Source organism: Oryza sativa, chromosome 9 (genome assembly GCF_034140825.1).
Source record: "Oryza sativa Japonica Group chromosome 9, ASM3414082v1".
In the NCBI taxonomy this organism is placed as follows: Eukaryota; Viridiplantae; Streptophyta; class Magnoliopsida; order Poales; family Poaceae; genus Oryza; species Oryza sativa.
In genome coordinates this window covers 16,020,158-16,039,196 of record NC_089043.1, presented here as the reverse complement: position 1 = coordinate 16,039,196, position 19,039 = coordinate 16,020,158, and the positions used below count along the sequence as shown (strand labels likewise).

The window sequence follows — 19,039 nt, the reverse complement described above, 5'->3', positions numbered from 1 at the left end:
GGGATGGAACTATGGCCTCTCTGGTCTAACAAGTTTTATTTTGGTTTATTCATAGCTAGAATGCATTTTTTTATCTACCTTACACATATTTTGCTTAACCATTACTAGGTGATTAACTCCTAGGTTATCTATTTAAAGATTAGAGCTATAATATGTTCAAAAGGTGCAATATTTTATTTTACTATGTTGAAGCTCACTATTTGCTGGTTCTATGGAAATTTGGTTCATTTCATTTGGACTAAAGATGAATTTTCTACAAATTTTACAAAGTAAAGGTTGCTCTATCTTGGTTATTACTAATATAAATATTTAAAGGATTTTATTACATAATAGGTGTATAATTTTATTTTATGACATGGAAGTATACGTTTTGTTGATTCTACAGAACTTGGGTTTACTCAAAAAGGATCTAAGATGAATTTTATGTGAATTTCTAAAGTTCAGCTTACCTAAAACTAGTCATTTTAAAGATAATAGTTTCAGAGGCATTTGATCTAAAGTATGTATACTATTTCATTTTACTTTATAGGAAAACATAAGTTGGTAGATCTATAGAAACTGAGTTTGCTATAAAATGAGTTGAGATGAATTTTATATGCATTTTATAAATTTGTGTATGCTTTATGTATGATTTATCTTAGACCAATTTTAGAGACAAAGTTTGTACAGTGAATGTCTAGTTTTATGCAATAACTCTAAAGTTCTTGATTTGGTGAGTTCACAGAAATTTGATTTACTCTAAAATGAGTTGTTTTCAATTTGTTATGGATTTTATAAGTTTACATGCTTTCCTGTTGAAAATATAAAGCTTTTTTTTTGTTTGATATGCTTATGTGTGCCATACGCACACTACCATCAGCATACACGTCCGTGTGTGAAAATATAAAGCTTTTAGAATTATCTTTTTACATGTTCAGATTTTAAACTCATGGGGTCCACCAGTATCAGGCCAATATGCAAAAAGGCCCCTAGGGTTTGAGGAAATCAACCCGCAGTCCTAGGTCCATATGTCATTGATTGGGAACATTACGTAATGAACCTTATAGTAATTTAAATTCTCAAAATGAAGTCCCTGACTCCTTTTTCACACGCACAGAGGCAGAGCAGCCATGCTTGAGCTCGATCCCAGGTTCACCGGCGGCGATTGGTGGCTCGGTTGGAGTTGGGGTTAAAAGATAAAATGAAGAGCATGTTCTTGCGATTCCATTCCTCTAGTTTTCTTGGTTAGAGGACATCGGAGTAGCGCCGATGGCGAGTGTGAGCGGCGGCGGTTCTTGGGGTGAAAGCGTATGTGTGCATGGAAGTCGATTCCGAACAAAAAGGATGCATGCATGTGGTCTTCTAGCCTTCAGGATGCTCACCGTGGGTCGAGCTAGGGTTGTCGAGGTCTTGGCGGCAGCGGTGACTTGTGGAACGGCTCGGCGACGGTGCTCCTCCTCGGGTGAACGACGACGGCTCGAACGGGACGATGAGCTGCTACAAGCAAGCATGCACGAGGTTTGTGAGGTCAAGGAGATGGTGTATGCGCGAGGAATCGAACAATGGCTCACCGAGGCAGCGGTAATCGACGATGACGGCGGAGGCGATTCTAGATCGGCGCCGGTGAAGAAAAGATGCATTCTCCGAGTCCTTCACATCTCCGGCTGGGGTTCTTGAGGCGTATTGAAGAGGAGGTTGAGGCGATGACGATGGCGCAGCGGCTTGCTCCGAGGTGGTCAAGAATGGCCGGACGACGACGATGGTTGAAGCGGCGGCGCTCCGGTGCGTGCTCCAGGGCGTCGTCGGCGTGGTCACGTTCCGGTGGCTGTGATGCACAAAACGGGAGGTGGTCAAAAGAGAAATGGTTCGGCACTGTGTGGAGAGAAGGGAACGCAAAAAACCTGGAGATGACCTTTACCCAATCAGCGATGGCGATGGTCGTCGTCTCCACGGCCGGCGGCAAGGTTTGGGGCGATGGAGAGGCAGAGAACCTCCTCCCTCGGTTTCTTCGGCTCTGAGTGGTGAATGGAGAATGGCGATGCGTCTGGGAGGAGTAGAGAGCGAGAAAAGGGAAACCGAGATCGACTACACGTTGCGGCCACGCGTCGGCTCGCTCAATCTCTCCCTCTCTCGGCAGGAGCAGTGGAGGAAGTGATGGACAGAGTCAAGGCAAGCTCAAGAGGCTGTCAGGTGGGTCCAGGTCGTGGCAAACTAGGCTAGGGTGAGAGGGTTGGGTAAGATTCTGGGTAAACTTGATTTTTAGATCATTTTTCAGAATTATTTTCTCCTCTAACTTTGTAGCTTCGTAACTTAATGTGTGGACCAAATTATCTAGTGTTGAATTTACTGGAGGTAAATGATTACATCTAGATTCCATTTTTTTTGGTTGCACTCAAAAATAATGGGTAGATTAATCACAGAAATTAAACAAAGATGGGCTGTTAGAAAGCTAGATTGAATTTTTAGGAGGCCTAAACAGAGGAGGAAAATTCTAGAAAAATTATATTTAGGCATGATAAATAATCTAGTATTTGAATAAATTATTTTCCATGTTCACTTATGAGCAGTTAAATGTACTTTTGGATAAAGTATGGCTTTAGCCGATTAAAATTTAATTTGATTCCTTTTAGTTTTCTTCTTTGACTGATTAATTTGTGGTATTAAACTTAGTTGTTAACTTGTACCAATATTATAGTGAATTGCTTGTGCTAAACATTATCTATCTAATTTTTTTTCCATGATTTTAACTTGCACATAATATTTTAGAGAATTAGGATTACTTTACTTTGTATGTGTTCCCACTTCATAATTGCACCTAATATTGTTACAGGGATTACATTAAACTTCTTTTGGGCTAGAAGATGATATTTGAGTTTAATATTAAGTCCACATGTTATCATCCAAGATTAACTATAGTTTTGTTTAGTAATTTTAACCCTTTTAGTTTATGCTCATGAGACATATTATGAAAAGCAAGACCAAAATCCAAATGCACAAGAGACTCGAGCCTAGGCATGCATTATGCACATGTATGCTCATATACTTGGTGACATTTCTAGTCTAATGTTGGAAATGAAAAGGTTTTATTTTGTTCTCAAATTTTAATCATGCAATGATTTAAGTTGGTCATCACCTAAATTAAAACGGAAATTTTTGACTCTAAAAATTGGAGAAGTTAACCTCTAACTATTTTGACAAGAAATTTTAAGTCCTGAAATTTTGGGTATGTTACAGAAACTTTCTGGAAATTTTCTCGGAATTTCCGGAAATTTTCTCGGAATTACTAGAAATTTTATGACTGAAATACCCTAGATTCTTTTTTTAGCACTAAATAGTGAATACCATGATGTTTGGCTGTTATTTTTTTTAAAATATTGGTTATGCAAATCTAAAATTATATAAGAATATTTTTTTTCCTACATTGGGATTTATCAACAACATTACTCTTTTAAATATAGATAATTTATTCAATTGATTTATCAGTTTGAGGGGTTTTTTATTCCGATAAATTTTCGTTACCGTATTCGCGCCGGTTCGTTTTCGCTCCGTTTTCGGTTTCAATAATATTCGATTCCGTTTTCATATCCGGGGATTCCGATTGCGATTCCGATTTCGAAAAAAAATGAAAACGAAAAGGATAAAGATGGTTTTCGTTGTTTTGGTACCGTTTTCACCCCTAGCGAGACGCACGCGATCGGTCGATTGCCGATCAGCGCCGGACGAGGGAGAGCGCGCCGCGCGAAAGTGAAGCGTAGCGATGTCGATCAGTGACTACATCGCTGCGACGTAGGCTTCATGACGAAGCCAAGGCGATGCATTGGATGTTGGTTCGGTGAAACATCGGTCCCTCCGATTTCCCTTTTTCTGATTATTTCTCAAGTGCTAATGGACCAGCTGATAATTACTTCAGTCGTCTTTAAATTAGGGTTGGGAGCAGATGGGCTTATACTGTCCGTGGACCAATGGGGGTGCCAGGCCCAACCCAACACCCCCTATAGCTTCGCCACTGATTATTAGGGAATCTATTCTAACACCATAGAATAACTATCCTACATCGGGGAGATCTAATGAGCGATCGTCCAGCGATCAGTTCACCTCCCTCCCCCTATACTCCTCCCTCTTCTCCCCCTTCCTCCTCCCCTTCTTCTCTGTCTGATCAGTTCACCTCCCTCCCCCTATACTCCTCCCTCTTCTCCCCCTTCCTCCTCCCTTTCTTTCTACTACAGTACACCACAAATTCTTTTTTAAAAAAACAAAGAAAAATTTATGTATAGAAATACTATATATAAAAAAATTTGAATCGGGTATGTAAACTTTTGACTTATAAACTTTGGGTCTATAATCTTTAAGTGTATAAACTTTAGATGTATAGAAATACTATATATAGAAAATATTTGAATTCAAATTCAAATTTGAATCAGACATAATTCAAATTCAAATTTGAATCAGGTATGTAAACTTTTGACTTATAAACTTTAGGTCTATAAACTTTAGGTGTGTAAATTTTAGATGCATAGAAATACTATATATAGAAAATATTTGAATTCACATTCAAATTTGAATCAGATATAATTCAAATTCAAATTTGAAACGGGTATATAAACTTTAGGTCTATAAACTTTAGATGCATAGAAATACTATATATAAAAAATATTTGAATTCAAATTCAAATTTGAAATCGGATATATAAACTTTTGACTTATAAAGTTTTGATCTCTAAACTTTAGATGTGTAAACTTGAGGTGCATAAACTTTATACTAAAATAGGAAAGTAATGCGGTGCCAAAAAGGAAACCAAGTGGAGGGTGGGAGGGGGGAGGGGGGGGGCGAATCTGATTGCTACTCCATCCCAGGGCGATCGATCGCCCATCAGCATTTCCGTCCTACACCCCTCTTATGGACCAACCTCACCACCCCCACCCTTCCTAACACCCAAAATCTGCACTTGACACGGTTCCTTTCTTGACTTTGAGAGTCCACAGCATAGGCCCGGTTTAGATGGCAAAATTTTTTGATTTTGGATGTTATATCGGATATACGGATACACATTTAAAGTATTAAATGTTGTCTAATAACAAAATAAATTATAGATTCCACCAGAAAACTGCGAGACAAATATATTAAGCCTAATTAATCCGTTATTAGCAAATGTTTACTGTAGCACAACATTGTCAAATCATGGTGCAATTAGGCTTAAAAGATTCGTTTCACAATTTACATGCAAATTATGTAATTGGTTTTTTCATCCACATTTAATACTTCATACATGTATCCAAATATTCGATGTGATGGGTGAAAAGTTTTTGTTTTCCGAACTACACAGGGCCATAGTTCAGAATTCATAGCTGAGAAGTGCATGCTGCAGTAGTACACCTGATCAAAAACCAGATTCAATTATTTCATTTCAGTTTAAGGCCTTGTTTAGTTCCAAACTTTTTCTTCAAACTTCTAACTTTTCCATCACATCAAAACTTTTCTACACACATAAACTTCTAACTTTTCCATCATATTGTTCCAATTTCAACCAAATTTATAATTTTGGCGTGAACTAAACACACCCTAAGAGCAGGTACAATAGCATACTATAAGCCAACTATAAATACATATCAAGAAGATAAAAGAAGAAAGAGAAAAGTAGCGGGCTACAGATTCGTTGCCAGCTGCAGCACGGACTCCAAGACAAAATGTGTGTATGACAGGTGTGATTATGTATTAATAGTGTAGTATATGTTTATAGATAACTATTGTGTATGGATTGGCTATTAAGTTGACTTTAGTTGATTTGGAGCTAATAGTTGGCTGTAATATTAAACCTAAAAGAGCTTGTCCAGCTGTCTTGGTCCTGGACTGGAAAATGTAATACGGATCAGTATATACATGATGAAGAGCTTGAGTACTCATCTCTGAAGACTGAAGGTTTGGACCAAAAAACTTGACAGAGGAGAATGCATGCGGTAACGGTATAGGATTAATGCATGTTCCGGCCGTGCACACATGTAGGCTAATCCACACATCAGCATGCACGAATAATGTACTTTATTAATAATGACATCGTTCATCACAAGACTCAATAGCGTTCTCGACATGTATAGCTAGGATTCATGCATCATGCCCCATTATTGAGAGACCATCTAGATGCACCGAAGGCAGGTATATATAGAGGTACAGGCGTACAGCTTCTTCATCTTGCCGACGGACCAAATGTAGGCGACATAGCGACGGCATGATGTGGTGGTGGATCTGGCACTAAACTGTCCTTCAGTTCTGCAACCACGCTTGCCATCGTTGGCCTTTGAGCAGCGACAGGTTCTGTGCACAGCATGGCAATTTCCACCACCTTCCATATGGAGTTGACATCGTAGTCGCCTCTGAGCCGCGCATCAGCAATGGAGCTGATGTCACCCGCCACAACTTTCATTTTTATACGTTGGATGATGTGGCCCTGGCCTTGTATTATCGGACGCTCACCCGTGACTACCTCTAAAAGAACAACACCGAAGCTGTAAATATCACTGCTCTCCGTAATTCTACCAGTTAGATAGTACCTAAAAACACATTGCATTAAGAAGCATAAGTTAATTGCAATAAGTGATGAGGCTGGAGACTGACGCACCTATATGAGCAATAATAGTACTCCAATATCTTCCGAACTGAATTAAGTAAAATTCACTAATCCAAACATAACAAGTAGATATATAAAAAAAAGATATGTTATGGACATAGAAGCACGTACTCTGGGTCAATATAGCCCATTGATCCAGCGGCCGTGGCTGACATGTGAGTCTGCGTGTCGCTAACATAAACTTTAGAAAGCCCAAAATCTGCTATTTTAGCCTGTAGATTTTGACCCAAGAGAATATTGCTTGTTTTCACATCACGGTGAATTATTGGCCTGTTGCATCCTGTGTGCAGATAATCTAGGCCTAAATGTATCACATGCCAAAAAACAGTAGTGAGAAGAAGAATGCTTGAGTTTTAGCACTTATTTTTAAGAGAAATTTACTACTAATATCTTGCTTCTTTCTGCTGCGGTATACCTTGTGCAGCTTCTAGCAGAATTCGCACACGCGATGCCCAATTCAAGGATTCGCCCACACCAGTTTTATCTTCATATGCATGGAATGGAATGCAGATAGTTATAATAGAACCCAATCAAAAACTTCACATGTCAATTTCAGCACTTTATGCAATTCTATTACATTACAATTAATGCTATATAGAATAAATTAGTTAATGAAAGTATGATCGTTCCATTGACATAATTCAAACTAGCAAATGTTCTAGCCGTCAGTACTCAGAAATAGTACTCAGTACTATAACTAATACTCTGTTACAGGTATTCCCAAGTACATGTAGAATGCCACAAAAAAAAAATCTTAGTTCAGATATTGACATTTGTTCAAATTAGTCAAGGTGGCTTCTCAAGTTCAAATAATGTATAAATGTTACTGTATACTTTTTTGGAAATAGTTAGAAGAACATATTACTCCCTCCATTCTACATTATAAGATATTTTGGTATCCCCATTCCTCATCTAGATTTCTTAACATCTATATAAATTTGGACACACATATAAAGCACATACATGCATCTATGCATGAATATATTTAAAACCTAAAACATCTTATAATGTGAAACAAAGAGAGTAATTCTTATTCTCAATAATACTATTTGCAATCTACAAACCTCTTAGATGATCAAAAAGAGTGCCCCCAGACATATACTCGTAAACCAATGCTAAATGAGCCTTCTCTGAGCAGTAGCCAACCAAAGAAACTAGATTTTTGTGATGGACCTTTGACAAGCTCTGAACCTATAATGAGGAACAAAACATATATAGTGTAAATCACACATATGATGTTGAAATTTGTATTGTACAGTTTCTTCAACTTCCTTGTCGACTGAGTTTAGTACCTCGGCTAAAAACTCACTAAACCCATGCCGTGAATTTTCGGAATGGATCTTCACAGCAACCTCAGTATGGTCTTCTAAACAACCATGATACACGCACCCAAAGCCTCCTTGTCCAATTAATCGTTGGAAGTTATTTGTAAACTTCTCCAGCTCCTCGTAGGTGAATTGGCGGTTTTCATTTTTTTCCAGATGATCCCAGTGATATTTTTCACTTACTGGAGCATTCATCGGTTCTGGCACTCTGGGAGGATTGTACGCAGAAGCTGGTTGCACAGAAAAAAAAAAGAAAAAACATTAATAATTAATATATTTCAATACAGATAATATGTGAAGAGCATACATACTATTGGGCTTTCTTTTTGCTTTCCACATCAAATACCCAACAAAAAGTGCGATCACAACCAGCATAGGAGCTGCTACTGAGATAGCTAAGATAGCTGCTCTGTTTTTTGATCGGGTCAGGCTTGTTGTTTTGTTGCACATATCTCCATTTGACTCGTAACTGACATTACAAATCAATGAGTTCAGTGATCACGCTGTTGTAAAAGGAATCATCACATGCCTAATAGTATATAATTCAATTTATGAGTTGTGAGTACAATACAGACAAGAATACCCGCACCTGAAAACGAGCAGCCCTGCATTTAGTTTACATAGGGAATCTGGAATTGGTCCATTCAATTGGTTGCCTGACAAATTTCTGGGGAAAGTGACATGAACTTTAGACGTTAAGTAATGTCCTGATCTGGCAACAATCTAACATTATCAATTTGGTAGAAAATCATGTATCAACCCACTTAAAATGTTGTATCAACCCACTATGATTTAATAAAGGAGGGAAAAACTTGGTAGAAAATCATGTATCAACCCACTTAAAATAATGCAGTAAGACAAGTTCGTTAGATAGGACAATTACAATTGACTGTTGAATAGAATAGGGGAGACATAGAACGTAGTTGGGATAATTATATTGAGAATTAGGGGGCCGGTATATACAGAAGAAGTATATGTAGAGTAAGGAACGATATAGACATAAGGAATGGAGTCCATATAAATTAATCTTATCCTAGGTTTATTTCTAACTAACAGATAGTATAACATCCCCTGTAGTTTAAGTGTGAGCATGCATTTAGAATTAAGAAAAAACTAGCGAGAGTACTCAACATGATACCCCTTTGTGCCATTATCGAGGTAGCCAAAGCGAAGGGCGCAAAGAAGCTATGGTCAATGAAGCTGTGCATAGCATAGCCATGGTCAATATAGACGAAGTTGGGTGCCAATGATGAGCGAGCTAGCCAAGTCGTAGGGTGCAAGGGGCGCCATGAAATGGTTATAGGCATGCGGGACGACGCCTTTTACCAAGGTACGCGATGATGCACTGAAGACGAAGACGGTGACATGATCATGGTAGTCGTTGAGAAAGATGACGCCAAAGAAGATGATGCTATTGGACTGTGGAGGACAAGATGCCGCACCGTGTTTGCTAGGCCCGAGGACGACTCAAGATGGATGCATGCAGCAGTGTTGCCGATACCGTGTGGGTGAAAGGAAGACAAAGATGAAGATGAATTAGTAGGACCAATGGCCTGGAACAACGTCGGTAACCAATCCGAAGGGCAGCCGGATCATCATCCTAGACCAGCGATATAATTGGAAACCTTTAGATGACACGGCAATGGGCTCGATGTAGATGCAGAAGAATCTGAGCAGCAGAAGATGGGCACTGCAGATGATGAGGATTTTGAGGCTTGAATGACGGCAAAATCGACGAAAGCGGCTATGTTGTGACCCAAAGGGGTAACACAGCTACAACTTCGTATCGATGTAGTGGCAAAAAGTCTACCGATGGTGAGGCTACACCGAGAAGTGTACCTCTTAGCACTGTAACAACCAGTAGATGTGGGCCATAGGCAGTGGCACTATGGCCTTGATAGCGTAGACACGTGCTTGAAGACGATCGGTCATAGGGAGTAGTCGTCATAGTGAGACGGTCGATCGGGTGATCAAGCCAACAATATATAGGTGGGAAAACAAAGCTACAGGGATGCCAACGTCGGAGTACATTCTCATTAGGTTGACGAGCATTGGTGGGCGACACAAACCCACTCTTTGTTGAACTGGAAAACAAACTGATATAGTAGCAAGCAGCAGTGCAGTCCCAAAGTGCCTCAATGATCTGTAGACCAAGTCCACAGGCCCCACAGCCTCTCACTCCTTTGGATCCCTGCCTCGCAATAGAGAGAAGCAGAAGAGAGGAGCATAAGAGAGCCGAGCGGTAGGGATTGGTCAGACGGAGTGAAAATGGCGCGGGTACGGTCGGATTATGGCTAAAATTACGGTCGATGCATTCTCATATTTTAACCCATATTTTCCTTCAAATTCAGAGCTAGGCACAAGGAGTGTCGGAGCACTCATCTTGTATCATATTCCACATTATTTCCTCTGTAATGGATTAAAAAATGGATATATATTTGTATCTCTAATTTATAGATATTAAATATAAAGAGATAATGAAAGTGTTAAAAGAGACAATCAAGGGAAAATATAATATTACATATGAGCTCGTAAAATAATGATTAACCAATCTTTTATCATGTTTGTAAGTAGATTTATAATAGATTTTCATAAGATAAATGCATTAAATAAGTGAGAGAAAGAGAGAAGAAGAAAAGTAAAAACAACCTTAGAGCAAGTTTAATAGTATAGCCTACTACTAGCTTCAATTCATCTATATCTAATCTAATAGCCAATTCATATAATAGTTGTTTGCTATACTATTAATATATGGTCCCACCTGTCATACACACACCGCATCTTGGAGTCCGTGCTGCAACTGGCTACAGATCTGTAGCCCGTTGCTCTTCTCTTTTATCTTTTATCTTATTAAAATATGTTTATAGCTGGCTAATAGTCTGCTATTGAACCTGCTCTTATAGCTATTATTGAACTCTAATACTATTAATTATTAGATGGGCTTACAGTTACTTAGCGGTACCATTAAACTTGCTCTTGGCAGATGGGGGACCCAATCATGTAAAAGCAATACAAACACAATAAATAAAAAGCAGAGACCTAGCAATTCGAAACGCACTTACAGGTACTCGAGAGCTGTGAGCGAAGTGAAGTTACTGGATATCACCCCATGCAAGTTACTGTTGGAGAGATCGCTGCACATCAATTTGAAGTAATCAAACATAAGACAGAGGTTGTAATATACTGTACGTAATATCTGGAGAATAATACTCACATAGATATTATCCTTGGAATATTTTCACTTGAGTTTTTGCATTTCACACCTTCCCATGCATATTGGGTTGGGTAACATGGATCACCCATCCAGTTCTTATTTAGTACCCCGTACTCAACTTTAATAGCCATGATGGCATCAACTAGTACAAAATAGGAAATAAAATTATATTACGCTACACAACAGTATATTATGATACCGTGCAACCAAATATAAAGGTGCATTTAAGGATGCATAAAAAATGTGGATAAAATTTGAGATGCACAACATGATGTAGCATAACAAAAATGATCGCCTCAAAATTAAATGTGCACTTTGGGAAAAAAAGGAAAACAAATTCGTGTTCCAAACAGTGCATTTCTTTTTACATATTTAAGTGCACTTTGTAGCCTACAATTGGCTTGGTTTGATTACAAATATTCTTTTGCGAGAGATTACAAATATATTAATGCATCAATTTATCATCCCTCACACTCAACTGTTGCATATTTTTTCACTCTTAGTTGTGTGATGCTAGATATATACTCCCATATAGTGCTAAATAGATCGATGGATCCCCTGGCCACCAGAGAAGTAGGTCTCCGTTGAATTGTACGAATTTGTCGTTGTAACGACGAATTCCCCTACAATTAATCTACATATGCGAATGGCAGGTTACATCACAGTACAATTAAATATCGCCAAATTTTGAGGTTCGTATACTTACTACTACTCAGGGATATTCCTACGTAATTAATTATACGATTTTAAATGTTGAATACACAACTCTTGTATCCCTTTTTATATGTAAAACTGTATCCCCAAGGCGGTACATCTTACAAAGTACGATTATATTTTATATATAATTATAAGCTTTATTTTCAAACTTCTCATAAATACATCTATACTTTATATAACTCTATGGGTCAATGTTCATTAGACCGTGCAAATATTTCTCTTTTTTTCCTCTGATTATTATGGAAACTTTTAGGCCTTTTAGTCAGCATGGTGATTTCTTTTCAAGCTATCTTAGATAACAATATAAGTAGATAGATACGTAGCTAGATAGATATTTGTTAATTGAGCAAACAATGCATAACTAATGTGAATAACCACAAGAGACTAATCTATCTATCTATTTAAGTAATAGAAAAAAATAGATTCCACGTTTGCTCTTATGGCATATAAATTCTCATATTAATTGGAGAAAAAAATAAAGTCCAAGAATAACTGAAATTTGGGATTAAAAAACAAGGAATATTGAGGGAGGAGACTAGAGTCCATACATGTATATAATTTAGAACTATTCAAAATTCGGAATTAAAAGATAAGAAAACTAAAATTAGAGGTTAGAGTCTGTATAGAAATATAATTTACGAAAAAAAACTAAAATTCAAAATTTTAAAAGTAAGGAGTATTGGAAAAACAATCTGGAGTTCCTATAGAGTAAAATTTAGAAAAAAATAAATTTGGAACAAAATAAGAATATTGAAAGAAGATTTTAGAGTACATATACAAATTATAAATAACAAAAATTCGAAATTAAAAATAAAGAATACCAAAAAAAGAGTCTAGTGTCCATATAGGAATTTAAAACTAATTGAAATTTAGAAAAATAAAGAAAACTAAAGGTAGAGTTTTGAGTCTATATAGAAATACAATTTAGAAATAAGTAACATTATATTCGAAATTAAAAGCTAAGAAATATTGGAAGAAAAGTGTAGAGTTCATATAGAAATACAATTTAGAAATAACTTAAATTTAAAATTAAGAAAAAGTAATATTGAAAGATAAGTTTAGACTCCATATAGAAATACAGTTATAAATAAGATAAATTCGGAATTAAAAAAAGAATTTTGCAAGAAGAGTTTAGAGTTCATCTAGGTATTTACAACTAATCATAAGTTGGAATTCAAAAAAAAAAAGACTAGAGTTTAGAGTACATAGAGAAATACAAGAGTAAATTTCACAAAACTACAGGTATTTTGCACAATTTATCATAAAACTACATATTTAAGAGCTTGCTTCACAAAACTACAGATTTATTGTCTACTTTTATCATAAAACTACAGGTACTTTGTATAATCTATCACAAAACTACATATCTAAGAACTTATTTTACAAAACTATAGATTTAGTGTATTCGTTTATCCCAGAACTACACATTTAGTGTCTTCTTTTATCACAAAACTACTAGTTTAGTGACTCTATTATCACAAAACTACAGGTTTTAACAATGCTAAAACATGTAGTTTTGTGATATGAAGACACTAAACTTGTAGTTTTGTGATAAATGAAGATATTAAATCTGTAGTTTTGTGATGTATTATGCAAAGTATCTGTAGTTTTGTGATAAACGTAGACACTAAATGTAGTTTTGTGAAATAATTTCTTAAATCTATAGTTTTGTGATAGAATGTGCTAAGTATATGTAGTTTTATGAAATTTACTCGAAATACAATTTAGAAATAACCAAAATTTGAAGTTAAAAAATAAGGAAGATTGGGAGAACAATCTAGATTATAGATTATATATAGAATACAATTTAAAAATAACTAAAATTATGAATTAAAAAGGAATATTGGAAAAAGTCTAAATTCCATATTAAAATACAATTTTAAAATAAATGAAATTTGCAATTAAAAAATAAAAAATATTGAAGGTGGAGTGAGAGTCCTTATGAATACAGGACTACAATTTAAAAATAAATAAAGTTCACAAATAAATAAAAAATAATAATTATCTCTTATATATAATATAATATGAATATTACACATTGGTTAGTTTGGTTAGGTTAGTATATAATTTAAAATTATGTTACATTTTAATATATTTTAATAATAAAATATGAAAGTATATGTATGCTACTCCCTCCATTTTATATTATAAGTCGTTTTGACTTTTTTATAGTCAAACTTAATTAGGTTTGACTGAATTTTTTTAAAAAATAGCAATAGCTAGAACATCAAATAAGTTTCATTAAATGTAATATTGAATATATTTTGAATAATATTTTTGTTTGGCGTTGAAAATGCTACTATATTTTTTTCTATAAAATTGACCAAACATAAAAAAAATTCATTAAGAAAAAAAAGTCAAAGTTACTTATAATATAAAACGGAGGAAGTATTATGTGAGAATAATATAATATAATTATGTTAGCCATGTAATATGCACAGTCCACCATGCTAGTTAAACTAAAATGCTTGTGAACACAACATGGAACAACAAATTGAGTCTACTTTTTTTAAGAGAGAGAGAGACTATTCAATTCTCTCCTTTTTTACGAAGAAAGAATAATTTCCTGCCTTTGTACCGTGTATGAACACACACGACCATATCATGATTTGATCTCTTGTGTATTGAGTCCATTGCTCCACGGTCATAACCAATTATATGGACATAATATGTAACCTAAAACTTAATCAGTATTCTTCAACCGTTCAACGGTGATACCTACAGTGGATGCAAGTTGGATCAGGATCCTCTGCAGCCGAAGGACTTTGTCACTGACATATGGGCCCGATGATCCCTAGGCCCATATGTCAGTGACAAAGCTAGGCACCATACATATTTGATTGCAGAGGATCTTAATCCAGTTAATTCATGTAGCAATATGTTCTATATGTGTGGTTGTGCATTTGAGATTTGCAGCTTTCTTACCGTCTTTGGAAAAAGTCATGGGAGTTTTATGCTTGATGGGGGTGTAGATCTCGTATGCATTGAGCATCGGCAGCAGCACGGACTTGGCAGTGGCCACAAGAGTGACATTGAACTCTCCATCGCTCTCACCATACCAACTGGGGCTGTAGACGACCCCAGCGGCCAGGTATGATGGGCTGTACAGATACGGCTTGTCATAGCTGTTGAAGTAGATGTTGAACTGACGGGGCTGGCTTTTCTGGAAGTCAGCGAAATGCAGAAACACCGTGACCTGGAGATCGGGCGTGTTGCCTTCCCATGTAATGTTGAGCATCCTGCCGTTCCCAGCCACTTGGACGGCCTTTTGGAGTACCGCGGAGGGCACCTCCGTGATGGATTCCGGCTGGATGTCCCGTTTGGAGTTAAGATAACCCCACATTGGGTTACTGTCCTCTGCCCACCAGTACCGATCGTATGGATCGGAAGGATACCTATATAACATTGGAAAGTCAAGATAAATCAGTAATGCTAGCAAGACTAGGGTTAATAGAAGAATATATATAATAGATAAAAAGAATTAATGGGTGGATGAGAATAAGTATATTCCACGCCCTCTTACTTCGTAGGTATATACGTATGATGTAAGTGGTGCACTCTAAATACTCCCTCCACAAATTTGTTCACAGTATTACTTTCTTCATCGAAACATCGATCCTCATTAATTTGTTTTGCATCCAAACTAACCCCAATCATCCTTCGACTCGTCGGTAAGCCCTTGTTTAGTAAGAAGGCATTATAGGTTTTTTCACTCCGTCCTTAATAATCTTACAAAGATGGTACCCTTATACTTTTGGGCAGATTGAATATACGTAGTAACAGTACAATTACACTAGACAATATATTTGTTAATTGACTGGTTTCTATTATCCTTCTATACCACTGTTTTTTTTTTCATTTACCAGAACAATATCTAACAACTTACATGGCTATTATTTTCCAAATGGGATGAATATACCAAGCAATGTTATAAATTAGGATTGAAATTTTATGGCTCCCATCAAATGGCCTAATCAGCTAAAGAAAAAGCCAAAATTTGAATTTTCAAGCTTAATTTTGAGATTGATTTTGAGATATTTTCATCGTAGCTTCTGTTTTAACATTAGCTTTTAAGTCACGAAGAACACATTTATAAAAGTTTGAACTACAAATTCATTTTTATTTCCTCATAAGCCGTTTTGGCTTATTTGAAAATAAGCCTTATTTGGAAATAAGTCAAACGATGGGCACCTAGACTGTACGACACGCTTCCCAACACAAGGAAAGATCATACGTACAGCTCCGTTTCCATTTTCAGAAGTTAGTTATATCTATATCTATACCTAATTAAAAAATACGCAAGGTTTCCTTAAAAAAAAATTTGTCCGTCTTTTTTTTCTTTTTCGCCGTTTTTTCCTTTTTTTTGGGTCAGTTTTCCTTTTTTTTCTCTGTCGCCAAAAAAGGCTGCGAAAAAAACCACTCAAACTAAAAAACTGATCGGATGGAAAAAACCGCGTGGAAAAAATCCAGGAAAAAAACCACGTGCAAGAAAACCAATCTAAACCGCGTGAAAAAAAACGGGGGAAAAAAACCGCGTGCAGAAAAACCAATCGGACGAAAAAACAAATCGGATGGAGAAAACCGGAAAAAAAATGTGTATTGGGCTTTTTTTTTTCTTTCCGTCCTTTTTCACCCTTTTTCTTTTTTCCTTTTTTTTTCTGTTTTTGGTCCGTCTTTTTTTCTGCTTTTTTTTCCATCTGCTTTTTCACTTTTTTCTAGGCCTTTTTTCCAAGCTTTTTCATATGTTTTTTCTTAGTTGCTGTTTTTTTAGTTGCATTTTTCCACACTCAATAAGGATTTGTGCCATGTTTTTTTCGTCGCGCGGCCAAACACTAACGTCGCCGCCACGTTGATCTACCTCCGTATGTGTTCCCTTCTCCAATTGATTGCCAAAAATCAATTTCCCACTACTCCCTCACCATTTTCCTCATGATTTTCCCTTTTAACTCCGCTTTAATTCATTGAATTTAATCTCCTTTTAAAAATTATTGTTTTTACCCCGAGTTTTGTCTCTCTGATTTTAATAAAAATGAAAAGGGGAACAAGTGTATAAAAACCCTCAACCAATTTTAAAGATTGTTACCCCTCAAAATTTTTTTTAAAGATTGAGAAAGATTTGACTGGATTTGATGCGGAGGATTTGGCCGGATTTGATGGGGGGATCGGGGACCTACGGCTCCACTTGATGTATAGCATTCCAAAAATGTTTTTACCCGTTGCAACACACGGGCATTTTTTATATTGCTTTAATTATGACCAATAATATACCACTACTATCTCCTAAATGATTTATACTACAGTGGACAAAAGGTTTCATGCACATATATTTATAGAACTAACAATACTGTCATGAAATTTAAAGAACGTTAACATACGCAATATTTATGGTCCCCATGGTGTAACGTCGATACGTGTTCATAGACTGGTTGGCCTTGACGTGGTCCGGATAGAGCGCATCCTCGAGTGGCCTCAGCTCAACCCTGTTAACGAACGGCGTACCCTGACCAGTGTTCACAAGGCACACCGGCGCCTGGTTTCCCCACGCCACGAACAACGCCTCGTGTACTACGTACGCGTCGGGAAAGTCGGGAAATACGGTTTTCCAGTAGTTTACTCCGAGATGCAGGTCGAACTGCAACGTCGACGAGCTGTTCTTGCCGTCGTAGTTGCCGTAGACAGCCACCACCCGAACCAGGTACTTGGCACCAGCGACGGTGGGCAGCGTGTAGCAGTTCCGCACGCCGGAGGGAAAACTCCGTAGGGTCTGGTCGGCGCGCATATTCTCGCTCTCATACTCGGCGGCGTCGACCCTGCCGTTCTTTCCTCCATCGACGTATGCGCCGTCGGGTACGTACGCGATGCCGTAATTTCCGTCGTCGGTGTATCCGCCGCTATAGTTGGCCTCTAGCCCACAGTCGATGCTCAAGAAACCTGCATACATCTATATATATATATATATATATATATATATATATATATATATATATATATATATATATGTATATATATATGCACGGAGAGAAGAGATGAATATATATATGTATATATGAAGCCCAAATGAACTGAGAAACGCCGCGTTTAATTACAAACGTACAAATATCTCTCATGTTCTGCTAATTGAGTATTTTGTACAGGAATTAATTTTCCATCATTCGATCTAACTACTATTCGTCTATTCTATATGAATGGACTGATCGAAAGAGAAACAAAATAACCTGGCCGCTGTCCGACCGCCGGAGACACTGCTAACACGAATGCCGCGAAGAAAGGCACGATGAAGGCCATCGTCGGCAGCCGAGCCGTGCTTAATTAGCTAAAACTGGATCGCTTCACATGCAAATGGCCCAACTCATTGTATACCTAGCTCCTGCCGTGTGTCTCTCTCTATATATATACACACACAGTAGCACACTCTGACGGTATGTACATATATATACCGTATACTGCTATATATAGCTAAGGAAAAAGTATTAATTACCCCCAGAACTATCGTGACAGTATTAATTTACCCCCCTAAACCACAAAACCGAAATATTTTAACCCTGAACTGTCTATACCGGACGAATAACCCCCCTCGGCTTAACTCGGAGCGGTTTTATCCTACGTGGCATATGCGTGACAATCCAGATTGCATTTTTCTTTTAAAAAGTGGTGGGGAGGACATCAGCAGAGTCGATGGCGCCGTCGGGAGCAGCGACCCGGTGGCCAACAGTGGGCAGCCGGTGTAGGCGGTGAAGAAGCGTCGAGGCCAGCCCCCCAGGGCAGTGGTGAAGTCCAGGCGGCGTCCTAGAACAGCGGCGCTGGGAACAGCGCGGCGGTGGAGACTGGTCCATGGTGGCACGGTGGACAGTATCCGATGGCTGGTGATGGAGGCGGGAGTCGATGGCGCCGTCGACGAGGAGCCAACACGATCCCGGGTGGTGAGCTTGGCAGCAGTGGCGGATCCAGGATTTATGTGATGGGTATTCGGAATTCTAAAATAGCAGATATATCGATACCGATTGACGCAATGACTGTACGATACATCATTTTGATGCATAATCTTTACTACGAATTGTGCGCATATATAATAAAATATATAGAAACATTTACATTTTCCTATAATCAGCATCAAACAATTTTCTATTGATCTAAGTATGAGTGAAGAGTACCAAAGAATTCGGAATTTTTGGAGATTGTATA

At 37.4% G+C, this 19,039-nt stretch overlaps 1 protein-coding gene across 2 annotated transcripts; it reads right to left on the bottom strand.

Annotated features, from left to right (window-relative positions):
• Window positions 1–5,998: 5,998 nt before the first annotated feature.
• LOC4346841 (probable LRR receptor-like serine/threonine-protein kinase At1g51810) lies at window positions 5,999–18,258 on the bottom strand. 2 transcript variants are annotated; one of them, XM_015755863.3, is made up of 12 exons: window positions 18,073–18,258; window positions 17,233–17,788; window positions 14,783–15,252; window positions 11,141–11,282; window positions 10,989–11,060; window positions 8,516–8,593; window positions 8,238–8,395; window positions 7,894–8,156; window positions 7,666–7,792; window positions 7,017–7,085; window positions 6,713–6,902; window positions 5,999–6,524 (listed from the first exon to the last, which is right to left on the bottom strand). In XM_015755863.3, the coding sequence occupies exons 1-12, from the start codon at window positions 18,140–18,142 to the stop codon at window positions 6,161–6,163; spliced, it is 2,559 nt and encodes an 852-aa protein (XP_015611349.1). In that variant the 5' UTR covers window positions 18,143–18,258; the 3' UTR covers window positions 5,999–6,160. The 2 variants fall into 2 exon arrangements, with proteins under 2 accessions (XP_015611349.1, XP_066160034.1); XM_066303937.1 differs by having other exon boundaries at window positions 17,472–17,788; window positions 18,073–18,216.
• Window positions 18,259–19,039: the final 781 nt, after the last annotated feature.

Bases quoted from the DNA above. Each gene is read 5' to 3' on its own strand.
- LOC4346841 (XM_015755863.3), bottom strand. From the start codon at position 18,142: ATGGCCTTCATCGTGCCTTTCTTCGCGGCATTCGTGTTAGCAGTGTCT. The intron at 17,789-18,072 runs GTTATTTTGTTT...AGATGTATGCAG, and splicing joins GGCGGTCGGACAGCGGCCAG to GTTTCTTGAGCATCGACTGT. The intron at 8,594-10,988 runs GTAAGTGCGTTT...CACTTTCCCCAG, and splicing joins CTCACAGCTCTCGAGTACCT to AAATTTGTCAGGCAACCAAT.